At 36.3% G+C, this 17,813-nt stretch overlaps 1 protein-coding gene across 7 annotated transcripts in view; it reads left to right on the top strand.

Moving 5' to 3' along the window:
• Nucleotides 1-677: 677 nt before the first annotated feature.
• The window catches only part of NEK1 (NIMA related kinase 1), a 122,978-nt gene continuing 105,842 nt past the window's right edge, over nt 678-17,813 (top strand). For 3 of the 7 annotated variants that reach the window (XM_043890864.1, XM_043890865.1, XM_043890862.1), the window contains exons 1-8: nt 681-1,108; nt 4,252-4,409; nt 4,829-4,925; nt 12,220-12,317; nt 13,176-13,259; nt 13,376-13,443; nt 13,564-13,650; nt 15,608-15,662. In XM_043890864.1, coding sequence (XP_043746799.1) covers nt 4,293-4,409; nt 4,829-4,925; nt 12,220-12,317; nt 13,176-13,259; nt 13,376-13,443; nt 13,564-13,650; nt 15,608-15,662 — 606 coding nt within the window. In that variant the 5' untranslated portion in view covers nt 681-1,108; nt 4,252-4,292. Of the gene's footprint in view, nt 1,109-4,251; nt 4,410-4,828; nt 4,926-12,219; nt 12,318-13,175; nt 13,260-13,375; nt 13,444-13,563; nt 13,651-15,607; nt 15,663-17,813 lie in introns of all 7 variants that reach the window. The other 4 variants (XM_043890867.1, XM_043890868.1, XM_043890863.1 and 1 more) reach the window with 2 other exon arrangements.

The raw sequence follows: 17,813 nt of genomic DNA, 5'->3' as shown, positions 1-17,813 counted from the left end.
TTCAGTCTCCTTTCTTTTATATTCGGTAGTTTACATTATTTTCTAAGTTCCACATGTGACATCATTACAGTATATGTCTTTGAGTTAGTTCACTTGTCTTGCTTTTTGAAGCAAAAGCAGTTTTCAAAATGTGGCATTCCTGGGCTTTCTTCGTGGTTCAATGGTAAAGAATCCGCCTACCAGTGCAGGCGATAGGGGTTTGATCCTTGGTCTGGTACGGATCCAACAAGCCACGGACTAACTGGGCCCTGTGTCACAACTTCTGAAGCCCGTCCTCCCCAACAAAAGAAGCCGCCGCAATGATAAGGCTGCACACTGCACCTGGAGAGTAGTCCCGGCTCTCTCCAACTCGAGAAAAGCCCATGCAGCCAAGAAATACTCGAAACAGCCAAAAAATGATTAAAAATGTGACATCCCTAACAAAGCTAAATAAGTCCCTTTTCCCTTGCAGTACGTGTGGGACTAATTTATCACAGGCTTTGCTCCACGACACCTTTGCGTAGCGACCCGGTTGCCGCCTGGCGCTCCTGCCCCCTGCGCCTCCCTCTCCTCCTCCCACAGCCGGCAGCACCTGCAGCGCCAAACCTCCAGAGCCCGGCCCCGCCCTGGCCCCGCCCCCGAGGTCATTCCCGGCCGCCCCCGCTCAGCCCGTGTCCGCGCGCTGACGTCACATACCCGCGCCGGGGCGCCCCGCCCGCTGCTCTGCCTCCTGTGAGGCGTTGGGGCGTCCTGTGAGGAGTCCTGAGGCGGGACCTCTAAGCGCTTCTCCGCGTATCAGGTGTCCCGAGTATCAGGTGTCCGCGTGGCAAGGCGGGGGTACGAACCGTCAAGGGGCCCCCAGACCCAGTGAGCCCACCCCGCCAGGCCGCCGGCAGCCGCGGCTAGAAGTTGGGGGCGGCGCCCGGGGCACTCCCCCTGCTGCCGTTGCCAGGGGCTCGGAAACCGGTTGGTTCGGTCCGGAGACGCGGAGTCGTGTCCCGGGGCGTTGGCCCGGGCGGCGCAGGCTGCGGCCCGATGCGCTTTCCGGACCGTGGAAGGTCGGCTCTGCCTCGGTGAGCCCCGCGGGGAGGCGGCGGCCCGGGAAGGTGCCCACGGCCTGAGTCCTGAGGTGAGCGGCGCTCGGGGAGGCGTAACGTGCAGAACTGAGAGGTCGTTCTCTTGCGGGAGACCTCGCCCTGACTTCATTGTGGGGAGGCTGCGGACTCCTGCCCTGAGGTGCACGGAAATAGGCGCATCTCACTTAGATGATAATTCTCTAAGGAGTAGCGTTACTAAGCAATCCTTGGACGTTATTAATAGGCGATATAAAAAAGAAAAGCGATAGTGAGCATGGAATTACAGTAATATTAGAAGTGTTGTTATGGATAAGAAGTCATTTACGTTGCTTATCTCTTGTCTCCAGTCTTAAATTGCATACGCGTTTTAATTATAAAACGAGTAACAATTAACTGGTTAGCTAATAATCTTACATTCCACTTCCCGTAATTTCAGTCTACATGTAAGGCATTGAAAGTTCTAATACCTTTAGAGTTCATAAGGCTTTAAAAAAAAAATATATATATATATATATATATATATAGGCCTAATTTTTATTCTCTACGGTAAGATCCGTCCCAAAACGTAGAGTTTTTTTTTTTTTTTATTGCCATGGTAAATTACATCGGAGATAACTTGAAGGATTAAAAATAATTAGCAATCTCTGCTAGCAATGGCCTTTTCTTATGATGCAGCAGTATTGTAGAGACCATGGAGGGAAGCTGTATGTGGAGAGAGTAGTTCTTTGTGTTTTAGATTTGTCTGAAATTAGAGGATCCACAGATCTGTTTCAAGATTGCTTACTTTTTTTTTTCCCCTTTGGTGAGAGATAAGGAGCCTATTTTGTGGAAAAATAGGTTTTTGTACAATAAGTCACCAATTGGATGTTTCGTAAAGGTTATGGAACTTGGCCAGGGGAGTTCTTTTGAGGTCATTTTCATAATGCATTGATCCTGTGTTCTAAGTAAATCTTAACTGTAATCCTGTGGACGTGGCATCATCTCATGAATATAAACCATTTACATGTTCGTATTTTCCCCTAGGGAAACTGTTTATTGTCTGAATAGTCTTACAGAGAGGACTAGACTTAAGAGAAGCAGATTATTTTGAACCAACTCTAGTAGGAATCCCATTTTTGTCTTCTGCTTTTTCGAATTATGAGAAATGAGACAGGGCCTTTCCTCATTGAGGAGTTAAATTGACCTTCTCCTTCAGCCTAAAATGGGATTTATTATTTTGGGAGAACTATATGTGTGGATCATAGTTGCAGTTAGTACCATAAGTTCTTGAAAGCTGTTGACATTTCTTCACCACTGTTTCCCTTTAGGGCAACTTGCTTGTCCGTCAGATAGCTGAAGCAGCTGAAAAGGCTTGATTCAAGTTCCAGATTATTGAGGATACAGTTTTTCATCATATACTCTTTGACATTTTTCACATTTGGTGCACATTTTATTGTATCAAACATTCATGACTTAAAGATGTTCTTGTAACATGTAAGGAAAGATGTCTAACTTGACTAACAGACTGCTTTTTCTGGAACGTAGTTGACATACTTAAGAAGAGTGATGTCATATAGAAAAATTTGAGGGACATTTAACTTTTATCATCTGAAGTTTGTGTTGGTATAAAGTGAAGAAAATGGATTTAATTTTTCTTTTTTTTTTTTGCCACATGGTTCCCTAGTTTTTAAAATGCTGTTTGTTTCAGAATCCATCTTTTGCCTTCAGAGTTAAAATGTTACCATGGTCATCCACCAAATTAAAAAAAAAATTTTTAATGTATTTCTAGATTCCCTGTGATTTGCCTCTTTCATAATTAGCTTTATAATGTCTCTTGATATCAAGTAAACAAGTCTTCCTTAATTGTTCTTTTTTTTTTTCAGTATTTCTATGGCTGTGGTGGTGGTGGTTTAGTCGCTAAGTCGTGTCCAACTCTTGCAATCCCATGGACTGTAGCCTGCCAGGCTCCTCTGTCCATGGGATTCTCCATGCAAGAATACTGGAGTCCGTAGCCATTTCCTTCTCCAGAGGAACTTCCCAACCCAGGAATCAAACCCATGTCTCCTGCATTGCAGTCAGATGCTTGACTGACTCAGCTTTGAGAGGAGCCCCTAAGTTTTCTATGGCTATTCTTGCTCTTTTTTTCGTGTTAACTTTAAAAATCAGCTTATCCGATCAACCTCACACCCAGAGCTTGTGTTTATATTAGGGAAGCATTAAATTTAAAGATTAAGAATTAAAATCTTTCTGATATTGAATCTTCTTTCCCTTCCATGTCATTTTGTTTCTTCTTTGTTTTCTCTGTCTATTCTTCTGAATATTTTTTGCTGGTTTGTTTTCCAGATTACTTAATCCTGCTGCCTGTAATGGCTGTAACACCCACACAATGAGTTCTTAATTCCTGATATTTTATATTTTACTTTTAGGAGTTCGTTTAGTAAAGATAAATTTCAGTTCTTTGTTGAAATTCTCCTCCTTTTTTAAAAAAAATCACTTTTGTCGATTGTTCCCTCTTATTTTCTTGAACATATTAATCAAGGTTATTTGAAGTCTCCTCCTGATAACTCCATTTTTGAGTCATTTGTGAGGACTAATCTGTTTCAGTCTTGCCTTGTGTTGCATAGCTTAGGAGTGGGCTATCTGACAGGAGAGGCATTTACATGCACATTTTTGGACTTATTCTGTTCTTTTTCCTCCTCCTCAGGACTTTTGCAGCCCTAAACTTTGACCGCTTTCTCCTTAGCGCCTAAGACTGCTGTTTTATACTCAGGCTTTGTTCTGTGTGCAGAAATTTAATCTGAAGTTCTTTTATAATAGCAAACACTGGAAACAAATGTCTAATGAGAGGGGATCAGATGAATAAGTTTGGGAAGTAGTCTTATTAAGCTTGTATTCTTATTGCAGGTAGTAAAGTAATCCTGACAGTAGTTACTGTAGGAAAAAGTTAGCTTCTTTCTCCACATATATATAGTATTTGACTTTTCAAAGTATTCTTATAGAATTTAAATGTTACTAGTTTTCTTCTTTTAGCTCTTCCTACATTGCATGAGTAAAAGTGAGGTAAGGTTTATTTAACTTTCAGTAGATTTTATATATATATATATATGTTGTTTTTTTTTAAGTAAAATAGTCACTGCGGAATTAGAATTTTAATTAAACATTATAATTGTTACAGATGTCATGGTTTATCTCTATTAACTGATACTTTTTTATTTAGTATGTCTAGCATATTTGTTAAGATGCCTTAGAAAAAGAACCATGGAGAAATACATTAGAATACAGAAGATTGGAGAAGGTTCATTCGGAAAAGCCATTCTTGTCAGATCTACAGAAGATGGCAGACAATATGTTATCAAAGAAATTAATATTTCAAGGGTAAGTGTATTTTTTGTTTGGTTATCCAAGTAGAAGTCTGGTTACAAACAGATTCATTGTTAGAGACAAAAAAAAAAAATGTATGGCAACATATAACATAAAGACAGACTGTTGTAATTGCAGAGAAAACCACTCATTTCGGAAGAGCCTGTGAGTCCTTTTAGACTTTTTTCTGTGATGTGTGCTGGTGTTTATGTGTTTAAAAAAGATACATCCCCTACTGCTCTGTGACTTAATCTGATTTGAACATCTTAAAATGTTTTTTTGTGTGTGCATTCAACTCATTCTTTTTAACTTCTGGCTATATTTTATTACTTGGGCTGTGCTTTATGGTAACATTATTTTTAACCACTCTCTTTTGGTTGGACTTTTATATCATTTATTTACTTAATTTACTGTTTTTTCGCCTTCTATTTCAGATGTCCAATAAAGAGAGGGAAGAATCAAGGAGAGAAGTTGCAGTGCTAGCAAACATGCGGCATCCAAATATTGTCCAGTATAGAGAATCATTTGAAGGTTAGATACAGACTCCTAAGCCTGTGACGACTGCTGCGTACTTTCCTCTTAAGGATCTTTTTGTGAATTATTCTCAGAAAGAAAAGTATATTATTTCTGCTTGAATACACATGCATATGAGTGTCAGCCTTCTTCTCTGATAGTACTAATGCCACCCTGTCCCCGTGTAGCTTAGTACTGAGTCACTGTCACTGAGGTTACTTGTAAAAAGGCAGTGTGATAAGTGCAGAAATTCAGACAGAGCAGGAACAGTCATCTTCACCTTGTAAAACTAAACTCCCTTTAAGTGCTGCCACCACTGCCACTGAGAAAATGTTGTCATTTTAGAAAGTACCCTGCTTGTTAGTGTTTTCCTGTATATGTCATTATTATAATATTGAGATACTGTATTAAATATGCCTTGTATATAATATATATGTGTATTATATATAAAGTGTTGTCAAGTTCTTAAAATATTATAAAATATTGCTATTTTGGAAATATCTACCATTATATTTGGTAATGCAGGAACTAAGGTAGAACATAGCTTCTCTAAAGGCAGGTCAAGGTGGTTTATTCATTCCCATCATTGTCAGAAATTTCTGTCTGTTGCAAAATAAAAAAATAGTCTGGATTGAAAGTAGAAGATAGTTTAAGTGACCATTTCAGGCTCTTATTACGTACAAGTTTCAGCATCTGAATTAGAGTATCCTTGTTCCCAAATAAAGTTATCTATTAAAGTAGAATATACTTTAAAAAATATATGAATCAGTTAACACCTTATGTCATAAAGTGCTCAGTTTATTTATTTTATGATGACAATGAAGTGAGGCTTTATAGCTCATGGTAAAGAGTACAATGTTAACCATCTCTTTCTTCCCAGGACCTTGAATTTCCTTTATCTTTCCCCTAGTCTTTTAGTTTCTTTTTGCTTTCATCACCAGGATCTTAGTATTTCAAGGGAAAAGGTTTAAATGTATGTCAACAAATATTCTATCAGACGTTTTACTTAGAAACATCTGAATGGTTCAGAAGGGATGGCACAGTCTTTAAATAAAGTTATATTACTCCTGCCATTTAGCTTTAAAGGAGTAAATGCTCATGGGAAGTGTATTCAGGAGTACACACATGCATGGACCCCAAGCTCCCTGTTCCTTCCACTTTGCTCATTCTCATTCCTTAAGGATAAGCTTTGCAAATAATCCCATGTTGATTCCTTACTGTGTTTTCTGTGCCTTTGTAGAACAAACAAGTGTGTAGCTTTTGATGTTTAAAAACAGGTGGGATTAAAAAAAACAACAACAGGTGGGATCATATGTATGTATGTCTGCTTCTGGTTCTTTTCACTTAATATCTCACGTATGTCTTTCCATGTCACTGTGTATTGTTGAGCCCGTTCTTTACAACTTTCTTGTAACATTGCAGCATTTCTCACTGTATGCACTTTATGGCTCTACCACAAGGTGTGAGAGTTCCTTTGTCTCACAGAATCTCCAATCTTGGCATCTATGTTCATTTTCAAATTTATCAGATGTCATTTTATCTGGTGAGTCTATTCATTTGGTCACAGTTCCTTTTTTCTACCTCATTTGAACCATCTTCTCATTTTATCATGGACCTCTTTAGTTTCTTATAGACCTTGTGGGAGCTCTGAAACACAAAATTTTCATTTTTCTCTAAAATGATAAAAAAAAAAGTGAACATTTTAAATCTCTCAATTTTAAAAAATGAGCAAGTTGTTTAAAAAAGTGGAATTCTGATGCTGTTTTGAACATCTCTCATGAAAGGTGAGGAAATTACTGTCTTTGGAGTTCTTCTCCACTGATTTTTGTTCATCTTGACAGAGTAAAAATGATCACTTCAGTTCAGTTGCTCAGTTGTGTCCGACTCTTTACGACTGCAGCACGCCAGGCCTCCCTGTCCATCACCAACTCCTCGAGTTTACTCAAACTCATGTCCATTGAGTTGGTGATGCCATCCAACCATCTCATCCTCTGTCGTCCCCTTCTCCTCCTGCCCTCAATCTTTCCCAGCATCAGGGTCTTTTCCAATGAGTCAGCTCTTCACATCAGGTGGCCAAAGTATTGGAGTTTCAGCTTCAACATCAGTCCTGCCCGTGAACACCCAGGACTGATCTCCTTTAGACTGGACTGGTTGGATCTCCTTGCAGTCCAAGGGACTCTCAAGAGTCTTCTCCAACACCACAGTTCAAAAGCATCAATTCTTCAGCGCTCAGCTTTCTTTATAGTCTAACTCTTACATCCATATATGACTACTAGAAAAACCGTAGCTTTGACTAGTTGGGCCTGTGTTGGCAAAGTAATGTCTCTGCTTTTTAATATGCTGTCTAGGTTGGTCATTACATTTCTTCCAAGAAGCAAGGGTCTTTTTAATTTCATGGCTGCAATCACCATCTGCAGTGATTTTGGAGCCTAAGGAAATAAAGTCAGCCACTGTTTCCACTGTTTCCCCATTTATTTGCCATGAAGTGATGGGACCAGATGCCATGATCTTAGTTTTCTGAAAGTTGAGCTTTAAGCCAACTTTTTCACTCTCCTCTTTCACTTTTATCAAGAGGCTCTTTAGTTCTTCGCTTTCTGCCATAAGGGTGGTGTCATCTGCATATCTGAGGTTATTGATATTTCTCCCGGCAATCTTGATTCCAGCTTGTGCTTCATGCAGCCCAACATTTCTCATGATGTACTCTGCATATAAGTTAAATAAGCAGGGTGACAATATACAGCCTTGACTTATTCCTTTCCTGATTTGGAACCAGTCTGTTGTTCCATGTCCAGTTCTAACTGTTGCTTCTTGACCTGCATACAGATTTCTCAGGAGGCAGGTCAGGTGGTCTGGTATTCCCGTCTCTTTCAGAATTTCCCACAGTTTGTGGTGATCCACACAGTCAAGGGCTTTGGCTTAGTCAATAAAGCAGAAGTAGATATTTTTCTGGAACTCTCTTTTTCGATGATCCAGAGGATGTTGGCAGTTAGATCTCTGGTTCCTCTCCCTTTTCTAAAACCAGCTTGAACATCTGGAAGTTCATGGTTGACATATTGTTGAAGCCTGGCTTGGAGAATTTTGAGCATTACTTTACTAGTGTGTGAGATGAGTGCAATTGTGTGGTAGTTGGAGCATTTTGAAATAAAATCATCATAATCTCTAATAATCTTTTGTTCTGAAATTTTAATTCTTAGAGTGTTTTGGCCTTGATTCAATGCTTCGACAGAGTCAATTCTTATTGTTAATTCTTTTATACCTTAGTTACCCATTTTCAGAGATATTTGAATTCATCTCCTACTTGTCTGGACTTCATCAGTTTTTTTTCATGATGAGCTTATGAATGATGTATTCCCTCAATGCAGTTACTATTTGCATTTCTTAGAGTGTCTAACTGATGTTTTTATACTGATAGGTATCTTTGATGATACTTTTCTGTTTACAAGCACAGTATGTCTTCTGGTATTGAATGTTTCTGTAGAAAAGTTTAACATCAGCATAATGCTTCTCTTCTTGAAGATAATTTATCTTTTCTTGATTCTCAAAGAATTCTTTCTTCAGAATTAAATTCAGCAGAATATGACTTAGTATTAATACTTCTGCTTCATTTTCTCTTGGAACATTTTGAACTCTTTCTGCCTCCAGATTCTGGTTTTCCTTTGTTTCAGGGAAGTTTTAACATTTCACTATTTTTTTAAAAAATCCGTTTATACCTTAAAATGAGGAAAGATATTCCAAAATTTGTCAGAAGGTTGTCTTAGCTTACAAATGAATTCTTTCTTGCAGTCTCTCGTGTTATAGGATGTGCTCTCAAATTTTTTAAAGAACGTTACATAGCAAAACGTTTCTGGGGAAGAAGACTAAACTGAGTTAATTTTGAGTGCTTATAGAGGACCTCAGGCAGAATCAGTTTTTAAAAGAGACATCAAAGAAATTTAATATTGATGTCATAATTGCAGATATCAGATACTGTTATAAGTCTTCTAAAATCACTTAAATGGCAGTATGATTATGTTGTAACAATAATGTATATGAACTCTTCAGGATGAATTTTTGAAGTCCCAGTATTTTACATATGGGGATTAGGACACTGAAAAAATTCCACTGACAACATAAACAGATTTTAAAAGTGCTCTCTTTCAATTAAAAGTTAATGAAGATCGTGTATATTGGGGAAACATAGGTGAATCAATAAAGACACTGATACTGATGAGAAATGTGAAAATTTTGGATAAAATTTTTTGTAAGATTGAAGAGTCGGCCGAAAAAAGTATTTCCAGGTGTATAAATTTATAATTAAATTTGAACATTAAATATGATAAATAGATACTTTTTGTCTATATTCCTACATTTATAAATTTTAAAAAATTGTTGCTATCATTGAGAAAGTCTTGTGTCACTGTATATTTGGGTATCTGCTATACATGTTTGTTTACTCTGTGATTCATGTATTGCTATCTATTTTTAGTTGTCTGCAGCTATCATCTTCTAATTGGTTTCATATTTTTGTCTTTGTTTTCCTACAGTCTTTGCTTTTTATCCTATATTTTTAATGAAAAAGGCTCATATATGGAGCTGTGTGTTGGCATTCAACTTGTTCCCCATTGGTGCTGCCAAAATCTAACTTCTCTATTTTCTTAAAGAACTCTTTTCTTTGAGGCTAAATTTGGATTGCTTTTTGCTGCGGGTAATATTAATAGAAAATCTGGCCAGTATTGGGTTGAGTGAGAAAGATATTTAATGATCTCACCTAACAGGAAATCTAACAGATGGGCAGGCCTGCATCTATGGCAGGTTAGACTCTGTCTGATTTCTACTCTGGCATCCTTAACACACACGTTTTTAAGCCTAGTGCTGTCACCTTGTCCTGAGATGACACTTTGCAGCTCCAGGCGGCACCTGCATCCAGAAGATGCTGAAGAAATGGACTGAGGGCAGCACCAGCCGCTCTGCTCCTGAGTCTGTTCCTGGGACCAGTCAAGCCAGGGCTTTCTCATAAGCACTTGTTCAGATTTCCTCTTAGATTATAGTGGGCAAAATGGGATCACTGACTACTTCAGTACTAGGGAAAACTGGGAGTTAGGGGATCTGGGATTATTTTCAGCTTCTCAAGTGGGGCAATGAAGGGAGAAAAGTATTAGAATTTTGACGTTAGCCTTCCTGCAGGTGTGCTCACTGAGGGGTCAAGCTTCCTGTTCTCTGTTAAACTCTTGGTTGTTTTCTAATAGACATCGAGGCTTTGTCACTTGGCTTACAGTCTTTTTGCCTCAGTTTCAGGCAGTTTCTAGGTGTTCATTCTTTGAGGAGTTTTTTGGAGGGTGTCTCTTCAATGCTGTGTGAGTCCCTTGGTGACGGGGGTTGTGTTTTATATTTCTGTATCCCTGGCATCTCACGCCAAGTGCCTGCCACATACTAATGGTTGGTACCCAGATGCTTGAATGATGGAATACAAAACAGACTAGTATTTCCCTCATGGGGAAAAGACTTCTCTGTTAACCTTGGGTTTAACTAGTATTTATCCCAAAATAAATAGTAAATGCTTAAGCAACAGAAAATATTACAGAACTCAGATATTTTACTTCAGGATTGCTTCTCCATTCCTTTCTCAGGTCCTGTTTAACGTGTCTCTCTGTCTCTCTGTCTGTCACACACAGATACACCTTTTTTTAAAATCTTTTAATAGTTTTAATTTTTGATACATGCATATGGTACAGAATTCAAAGGTTGCATAACAGTAAAAAGTCTTCCTTCTACTTCTCTTAGAGTTACCTGTTTCTTCCTCTTGGTGGTACCCATTGTTACTACTGTCTTGAGTTTCCTTCCACACATACTCTAAGCAATGTTAAGCATATGTAAGTCATAGTACACTGTGGTTAATTTTTTATGTATGTTTCTCATGCTGTGTAAATGGTGACGTTCTATACATATTTTTTTATAAGCAGTTGATTATAAGGTTTTCTGTGTTTTTTCCACATACTGACTTCTTATATGATATATTTGGATGATCTTTTCATATCAATTGTATCAGCTGTATCAATAGAGCTTCTTAATTAGCTCATTCATGTAGGTTCCCAGCCCCTGGCACATTAGAAGCAGTGTATCCAGGAGTAATGTGGGCATGGCAAGTAACAAGACCAGCACCCAAGCCTGCCAAGAGTAAGGCTATGAGCCCAAGGCAGCAGGAGAAGTGAGCTCCAAGAAGGCTGCCCTTGAGCTGTGACAAGTGACCCTGGCCGCTCCTCCTGCTGGGGAAAAGGTCATGTAGTCCTATTCCTGTAGAAGAATGAAGGTGAGGAGAAGGATGAGAGGTGTCCTCCTTGTCCTGTCTACCCCTGGAAGGGTCACGGATGTCTTTTTTTCTGTGGACTGAAGCATAAAGGTGATTAGGGAAGTGCCGCATCTTTAGGTTTGTTCACAGATGTAGAAAAAGAGAGTTCCCTGGGCGTAGAGACTGTCTTTCGTTTGAGTCACAGCATCTGTTATTGTGTTTATTTGACATTTAATTAAGTGCATGAAATGAAGGTGAAAAGTAATCATCAACTGGAAACCAAGATTACCTATTTCTGACAAATGCATGGAAAAATCTGTTTTTTTAAGATGATGTTTAAGAAGTTATATCTATTAAGTGAAATCATATATATCTGTCTGCATTTTGTACATATTCAAGATAAGTTTATGTCAGTGTGGACACTGATCTCCACTGGATTGGTGTATTCTTGGTAGAAAAATCATTAATGATGGAGTTGCCTGTTAACCCAAGTGATCACAAAGTCTATACAACCAGTATACATACCTTGCCTTTTGCATTTCTTCTGTGTCTCTGTTTTTAGTTTAATGGAACACATTTAATTAATTGCTGCTTTCTATTAAACCTTTCAGTTCAGTTGCTCAGTCGTGTCTGACTCTTTGCCACCCCATGGACCGCAGCACGCCAGGCATCTCTGTCCTTCACCAACTCCCAGAACTTGCTCAAACTCATGTCTTTTGAGTCGGTGATGCCATCCAACTATCTCATCCTCTGTCGTCCCCTTCTCCTCCCACCTTCAATCTTTCTCAGCATCAGGGTCTTTTCTAATGAGTTAGTTCTTCACATCAGATGGCCAAAGTATTGAGTTTCAACTTCAGCATCAGTCTTTCCAATGAATATTCAGGACTGATTTCCTTTAGGATGGACTGGTTGGATCTCCTTGTAGGCCAGGGGACTCTTCAAGAGTCTTCTCCAACACCACAGTTCAGTTAACCTTTAGGTACCTTTAATATAGCTGTGCTTTTAATAAACACTTTTAAAAAGGAATGTAATGTTTATATTTTGTAGAAAATGGCTCTCTCTACATAGTGATGGATTACTGTGAAGGAGGGGATCTGTTCAAAAGAATAAATGCTCAGAAGGGCATTTTGTTTCAAGAGGACCAGGTGAGTTAGCATATAGGCGATTGAGTCTTAATCCATGAATGTTGTTGAGAAGTCATTCAAAGCTTATTTTTTATGCATGTGTTTCTTTATAACCACAGGTGCTGACTGAGTATTGGCCACATACTCCAGCACTGCAGTCACATTTTTGCTCTCATGAGATGGTTTATAATTTATGTTGGCAACTTTTCTTGTGACTTGTGGGTTTGGTATCATGTTTTGAGAGTCCTGTGTCAGTCAAAGATATTATAGAAAATCAGCCTATGTTTTCTTCCTCGCTTTATACTTTAATTTTTTATTTTTAAAAATGCCATCTACTTGGATTTTTTTTTTTTTATGTTAGAAGTGAGGTAGAAATTGAGCTTTTTTACTTTCAAGTGGCCAGCTGCAGAGTCTATATTTATATGTAATGAATGTAGGGTGAAAAAGAAGTCAGAGGTGTCTTCCAGTAGTCCAGCTTGATTTTTTTCCCTCTTGTGATTTTTACTTCTGTAGAAAAGTAGTATATTTAATAACAAAGAAAAGTCACTCAGCATCATACTATCCTAAAATATAAAGTATTTCCCTTTTTCACTCTTCTCTGAAAATTTCTTTCCATATTAATTCTGATTTATAAAAGATGCCTTAGGAGCAGTTCTTACATTTAAATGTAGTGTGTGTACTGCATGTAATGTGACTGTTGATCTGAGTATCTACCTAATGTAAATGACATTAATTACAATGATATTAAAAATTACAACTTTTTTTTTTTTGAGGATTTAGATACTCTTCCCCAGATATTCCTGAGTTCTTTTAATGAACAAGGAAAGACTAATGTGAAATATAAATTTTTAAAGAAATGATCTGATTTATCCCCCCTAGATTTTGGACTGGTTTGTACAGATATGTTTGGCCCTAAAACATGTACATGATAGAAAAATTCTTCATCGAGACATAAAATCACAGGTATGTTTTTTCTGTCACTACTAACTTCTAAGTAGATTTGGACATTGGGTCAGCATTGTCTTGGGCAAAGACTGGACTGTAACAATATTTGTGGGTTTTTTCCGTCTTTTTTACAGAACATATTTTTAACCAGAGATGGAACAATACAACTTGGAGATTTTGGAATTGCTAGAGTTCTTAATAGGTAAATTTTGGTTTGATACAGTGTCTTCAGTGAAGTTTTAATCCATGGTTGTATACTTGTGATAATTTATAATATCTTTAAGTATCTTAAGTTTCTCCAATAATTCTCTTTTTGTTCTAGTACTGTAGAGCTGGCTCGAACTTGCATAGGGACCCCATACTACTTGTCACCTGAGATCTGTGAAAATAAACCTTATAATAATAAAAGGTATTTAAAATGATACTTATTTCATGTTGTATAATATTTTCTGTAAATCTTTCTTTGTTATACAATTATTAACTTTCAGAATATTATTCTAAAATCAGTAATGGACATATGTCCACATATGTACATATTCATATGTATATATACTTTTTTAATATATGATGAGGGGAATTGTAAAGAAGCTATTTCACTCTCTTGCTGAAGGAACTATGGAAAGAATTACTTTCTTATCTCAGTTATAATGGGAAACAGTGCTTTCTTTGTCTTTTCATAGTAGTTACTTCCTATTGATTACAGTAATTGATATTTATTGAACACTTGCTATATGCCAGAGACTGTTTTAAATGCACTGTATATGTTAACTCTTTTTGTCTCCATAGTGGCCTTGTGAGTTGTAGGTATTTGTCATTCCTCCTTTCCTTAGAAGGAAAACAAATGCAGAGAGAGGTGAAGTGACTTCTTAGTCCCAGGCATCTAACTCCCAAGTCCAAATTCCTAATCACTGAGTCGTAGTATGGCTAACAGATTGAATAGTGTGTGTGTCAGGAAGAGGAATTCTGCCACTGAATTCCAGTTACCTTTTCTTTTCTCTCACACACACTCACTTAAAAATCCCAACTCAGAAACATTGACCTTAGTTTTGAAAGCACCCTACGAGGCTAAAAGGAAGTGGTGACTGGCAATAATGCATGTATTCAGGATTGCTTTCCACCCCGTCCCCCCTTTTCTTTTGAGGGTAGGGAAACTGTATTTCAGACCTGAGCAGAAGGGATGAGAGCATCATCTGAGCAATGTGTTTAAATCAGTTACGATGATCAGTCAAGTCCATGGAGTGTTTTATTAGTGGATATTCTAAAGGAGAGTAGTATTTTCTTTGAGCTAAAGTAATTTTACATGTTAATGCTGTTTCAGTGTCTTTTGGGTGATTCAGTTGTGAAAGTATTAGTCTTTAAATTTGAAATGGATTTAATCATCCCTTGAAGAATTTTATATAAAATTGATTTTATGAAAAAATGCTTTAAAGCTGTAGTGGATAAACATCATTAATTATACTTAGAAATTCATATTTTCCCAGATGTTTCTTAAAGAATTTTATTAATAAGATCATTAATGTTTTTATTTATAGCTTTTAGTTTATAACATGTTCAAGTTACTAAAGGCTTTTTACATTTACTTTTTTATCTTAGTGGAATCTTAAACAGATTTTGGGGTTACAGTTGTGACTTTGTAAATTTTTGTGAGAGATTGGCTAGATAACTTTAGGATTTCTTTTTTTTTTTTTTAACTTTAGGATTTCAGTAATGGGTTTTATTCTTTTCCAATACATTCAACTTCCAAGAGCAGTGGTTTTTCCTTTTTTTGACTTGTAGCTATGAATTGTGAGGGTTTTTTTTTTTTTTCTCTTAAAAATAGAAATAGTCTTTTAGTTATAAAAATATCTGTTTATTTAAGATAAAAGAGCAGAAGAGACTGTGGATAAAGATGATAGTGTAACTAAGTCTTGAAATTAGAAAATAAATTAATGTATTTACTCTTTAACATTTCTTAGTTGGTTATCACAGATTTGTTTCAGATTTACTTTTAGTAAATTAATATTTTCTTCATTAAAGCAGTATTTTACTTTATAATATTTAAGAAATTGTATTTTGCAAATTATTAAATAAAACATTTTGATTTTTTGCAAAATAAGAAAACTGACATATCTGAAATATACTGATTTTGTTTAAATATTGTTTTGCTAATGACACTTCAAGTAATTATTTAGGCAACTTATTTTTCTAATCTGGGATAACTGCTTTCGTCATTTAGTTATGGTTGAAATTTTAAGTTTGAAAGAACACGTTTTATGGAAGCCGTGCTTTTGCAAAATATTTTCAAGCTGCTTTGTCTTCTTAAAGTGAAAATCTTTTAAAGTAATTTCTGATTCTTGGAGAAGATCTCTCATTTTTCTGTTTTCTAGTGATATTTGGGCTCTGGGGTGTGTCCTGTATGAGATGTGCACACTTAAACATGCAGTAAGTAGAAGTTTGTGAAATATTTTACAAATTCTGTGAAAAAATACCTATAATATTTGTTTAAAAAAATCATTTGCCATCTTTCAGATGACCCACTTGTACTAGGAATTACTCTTCTCTGTTGGTTTGTGAATTTCTCAGTATTTTCTGAGATGTAAATGTAAATCAGTTTTCCCTTAACATATATGCATATGTCAAATATGCATGTTATATATGTTGTTATAATATCATATATCATACTTCATTCTAGAAAATTATTTCTAAAGACATTTGCTATCTTATAAATGTTAAACTTGCATAATGAATTTGATATTTTGGCTTAACAGACTATTAATTTCATTTTAGCAATTTTTCTCAAAACATCCAAATTATTTGATTTTAGAATTGAAATTATCTAAAGAACAGTTTTCAGCATATTTACGGGAAGGTGATTTTACTGATGCAAGTAATGTTTAATTCAGAGTATTTTAAAATTTTCACTTTTTAGGTGGCACATAATTTACCAAAAAGGGGAAGTTCTTGTTCTAAGTAGGTTCAGTTTTAATCACTATCCATATTAAAATCTTGCTTTTTAAAAATGCTTCCTCTACTAATTAAAGAGTAATATATTTTTATTACAGAAAACTTAAGGGAATAAATAAAACCATAAGGAAGTGGATAAATATCAAAAGTGATTGCTCTAGTCAGTAATGTCTGCTTGTAAATTGTTTCTTTCTAGACTTTCTTCTAGAATAATTTATAAAATGAGTTCCATTTTTGTTTTTTTTTCCCCCTCATAAGTTTTGTTGTATTGTATAAGCCCTTTTATAGCCTATCTTTATTGCCTGATGTTATTTGACTATTTTTTTCGCTGTGTTTTTTCATGGTTGCATTGTCTTCCATTGTATTACCTTAAGATTTTATTTTTCTTAAGGAAAAGGGCATAGACTGCCAAAGTGATATGACCTGGTGGATATCAGATCAACATTTGAAGAAATTGGTCAGTTTTTCTGTGACATACAGTGATTTAGGTCTAAATCTATATATTTTTATTTGTTTGTTATTTTTTTTGGCTGCACCCTGCCATTATGGAATCTTAGTTTCTGACCAGGGAATTGAACTTTGGCCTATGGCAGTGAACGCAGAGTCATAACCACTGAACCATCAGGGAATTCCCTAAACCTACCTATTTTTAAAAAATCTTATCATTTGCATTGTTCTGTCACCATTGCTTCTGTATTTTGGAGTTACTTACCCTTAAGTGGACACATGAAGCTCAGTAAGTCATTAATCTTTATTTTATGAAGAGCTTATCATTTGAGAGATAAGCAAAATTTCACTGTAGTGAAGGAATAGAGTATAATCAGTTTCTGCATTTAGGATTCTTTCTTAGGTACATAGACATTTCTAGACGATTGAATTGTACTCACATCTTAATAAACAATATCATATTTTATGTGCTAGGGGAACTCATCATTTAAGAGAACTCTTTTATACTTTGTATAATTACCATTGCCTACTTCATACTATGTTTTGTTTTCTTAATTGTATATATTAACATAAGTGTACAACTGTTCTATACCATTTTAACTGAGATCTCAAAAACTTAATTTTACTTTCAAAATGAAATCGTCTTTTTAGATTTTAAACTGCCCACCTCTTTTTTCCCCACTTAAGTTAAGAGTTTATATTGTGTTTGATCCTAAAATATATGTTTCCATTGATGAGGTTTATATTCCCTTTTGGAATACTTGCCACGTTGCTGACTCCATATGGCTTTTGGGAGCATCACACATTTAAAAATAATAATAATGAGCAATGTATAAAAGAAATTAATTAATACCTTTGTTTATTACATTTTCCCCAAAGACTTTTAGTTCTCTAGTTAATTTCCTATTCTAGTTGCTACAGCAGGGGCACAGGAAGGCAGATCTTAAATGAAGACCACCAGGTTTGCTTGTTTTACCATCTTGGTTATTATTATCTTTTATAAACCCTTTACTCTGATTAGTACCTGTATTCCATCTTTCAGTTTTTTGAATACATAAAAGTTAATCTTATAGCAGGTTATACCATTTCATGAGAACTGGTATTTTCTTTTAAATGTGTTTGTAAGTAACCAAGTGAATCTTGCTCTGGAGAGCATGTGCTGATTAAAATATTGGAAAGAGG

This window comes from Cervus elaphus, chromosome 29, assembly GCF_910594005.1.
Source record: "Cervus elaphus chromosome 29, mCerEla1.1, whole genome shotgun sequence".
NCBI lineage: Eukaryota > Metazoa > Chordata > Mammalia > Artiodactyla > Cervidae > Cervus > Cervus elaphus.
This window is presented reverse-complemented; position numbering and strand designations above follow the sequence as displayed.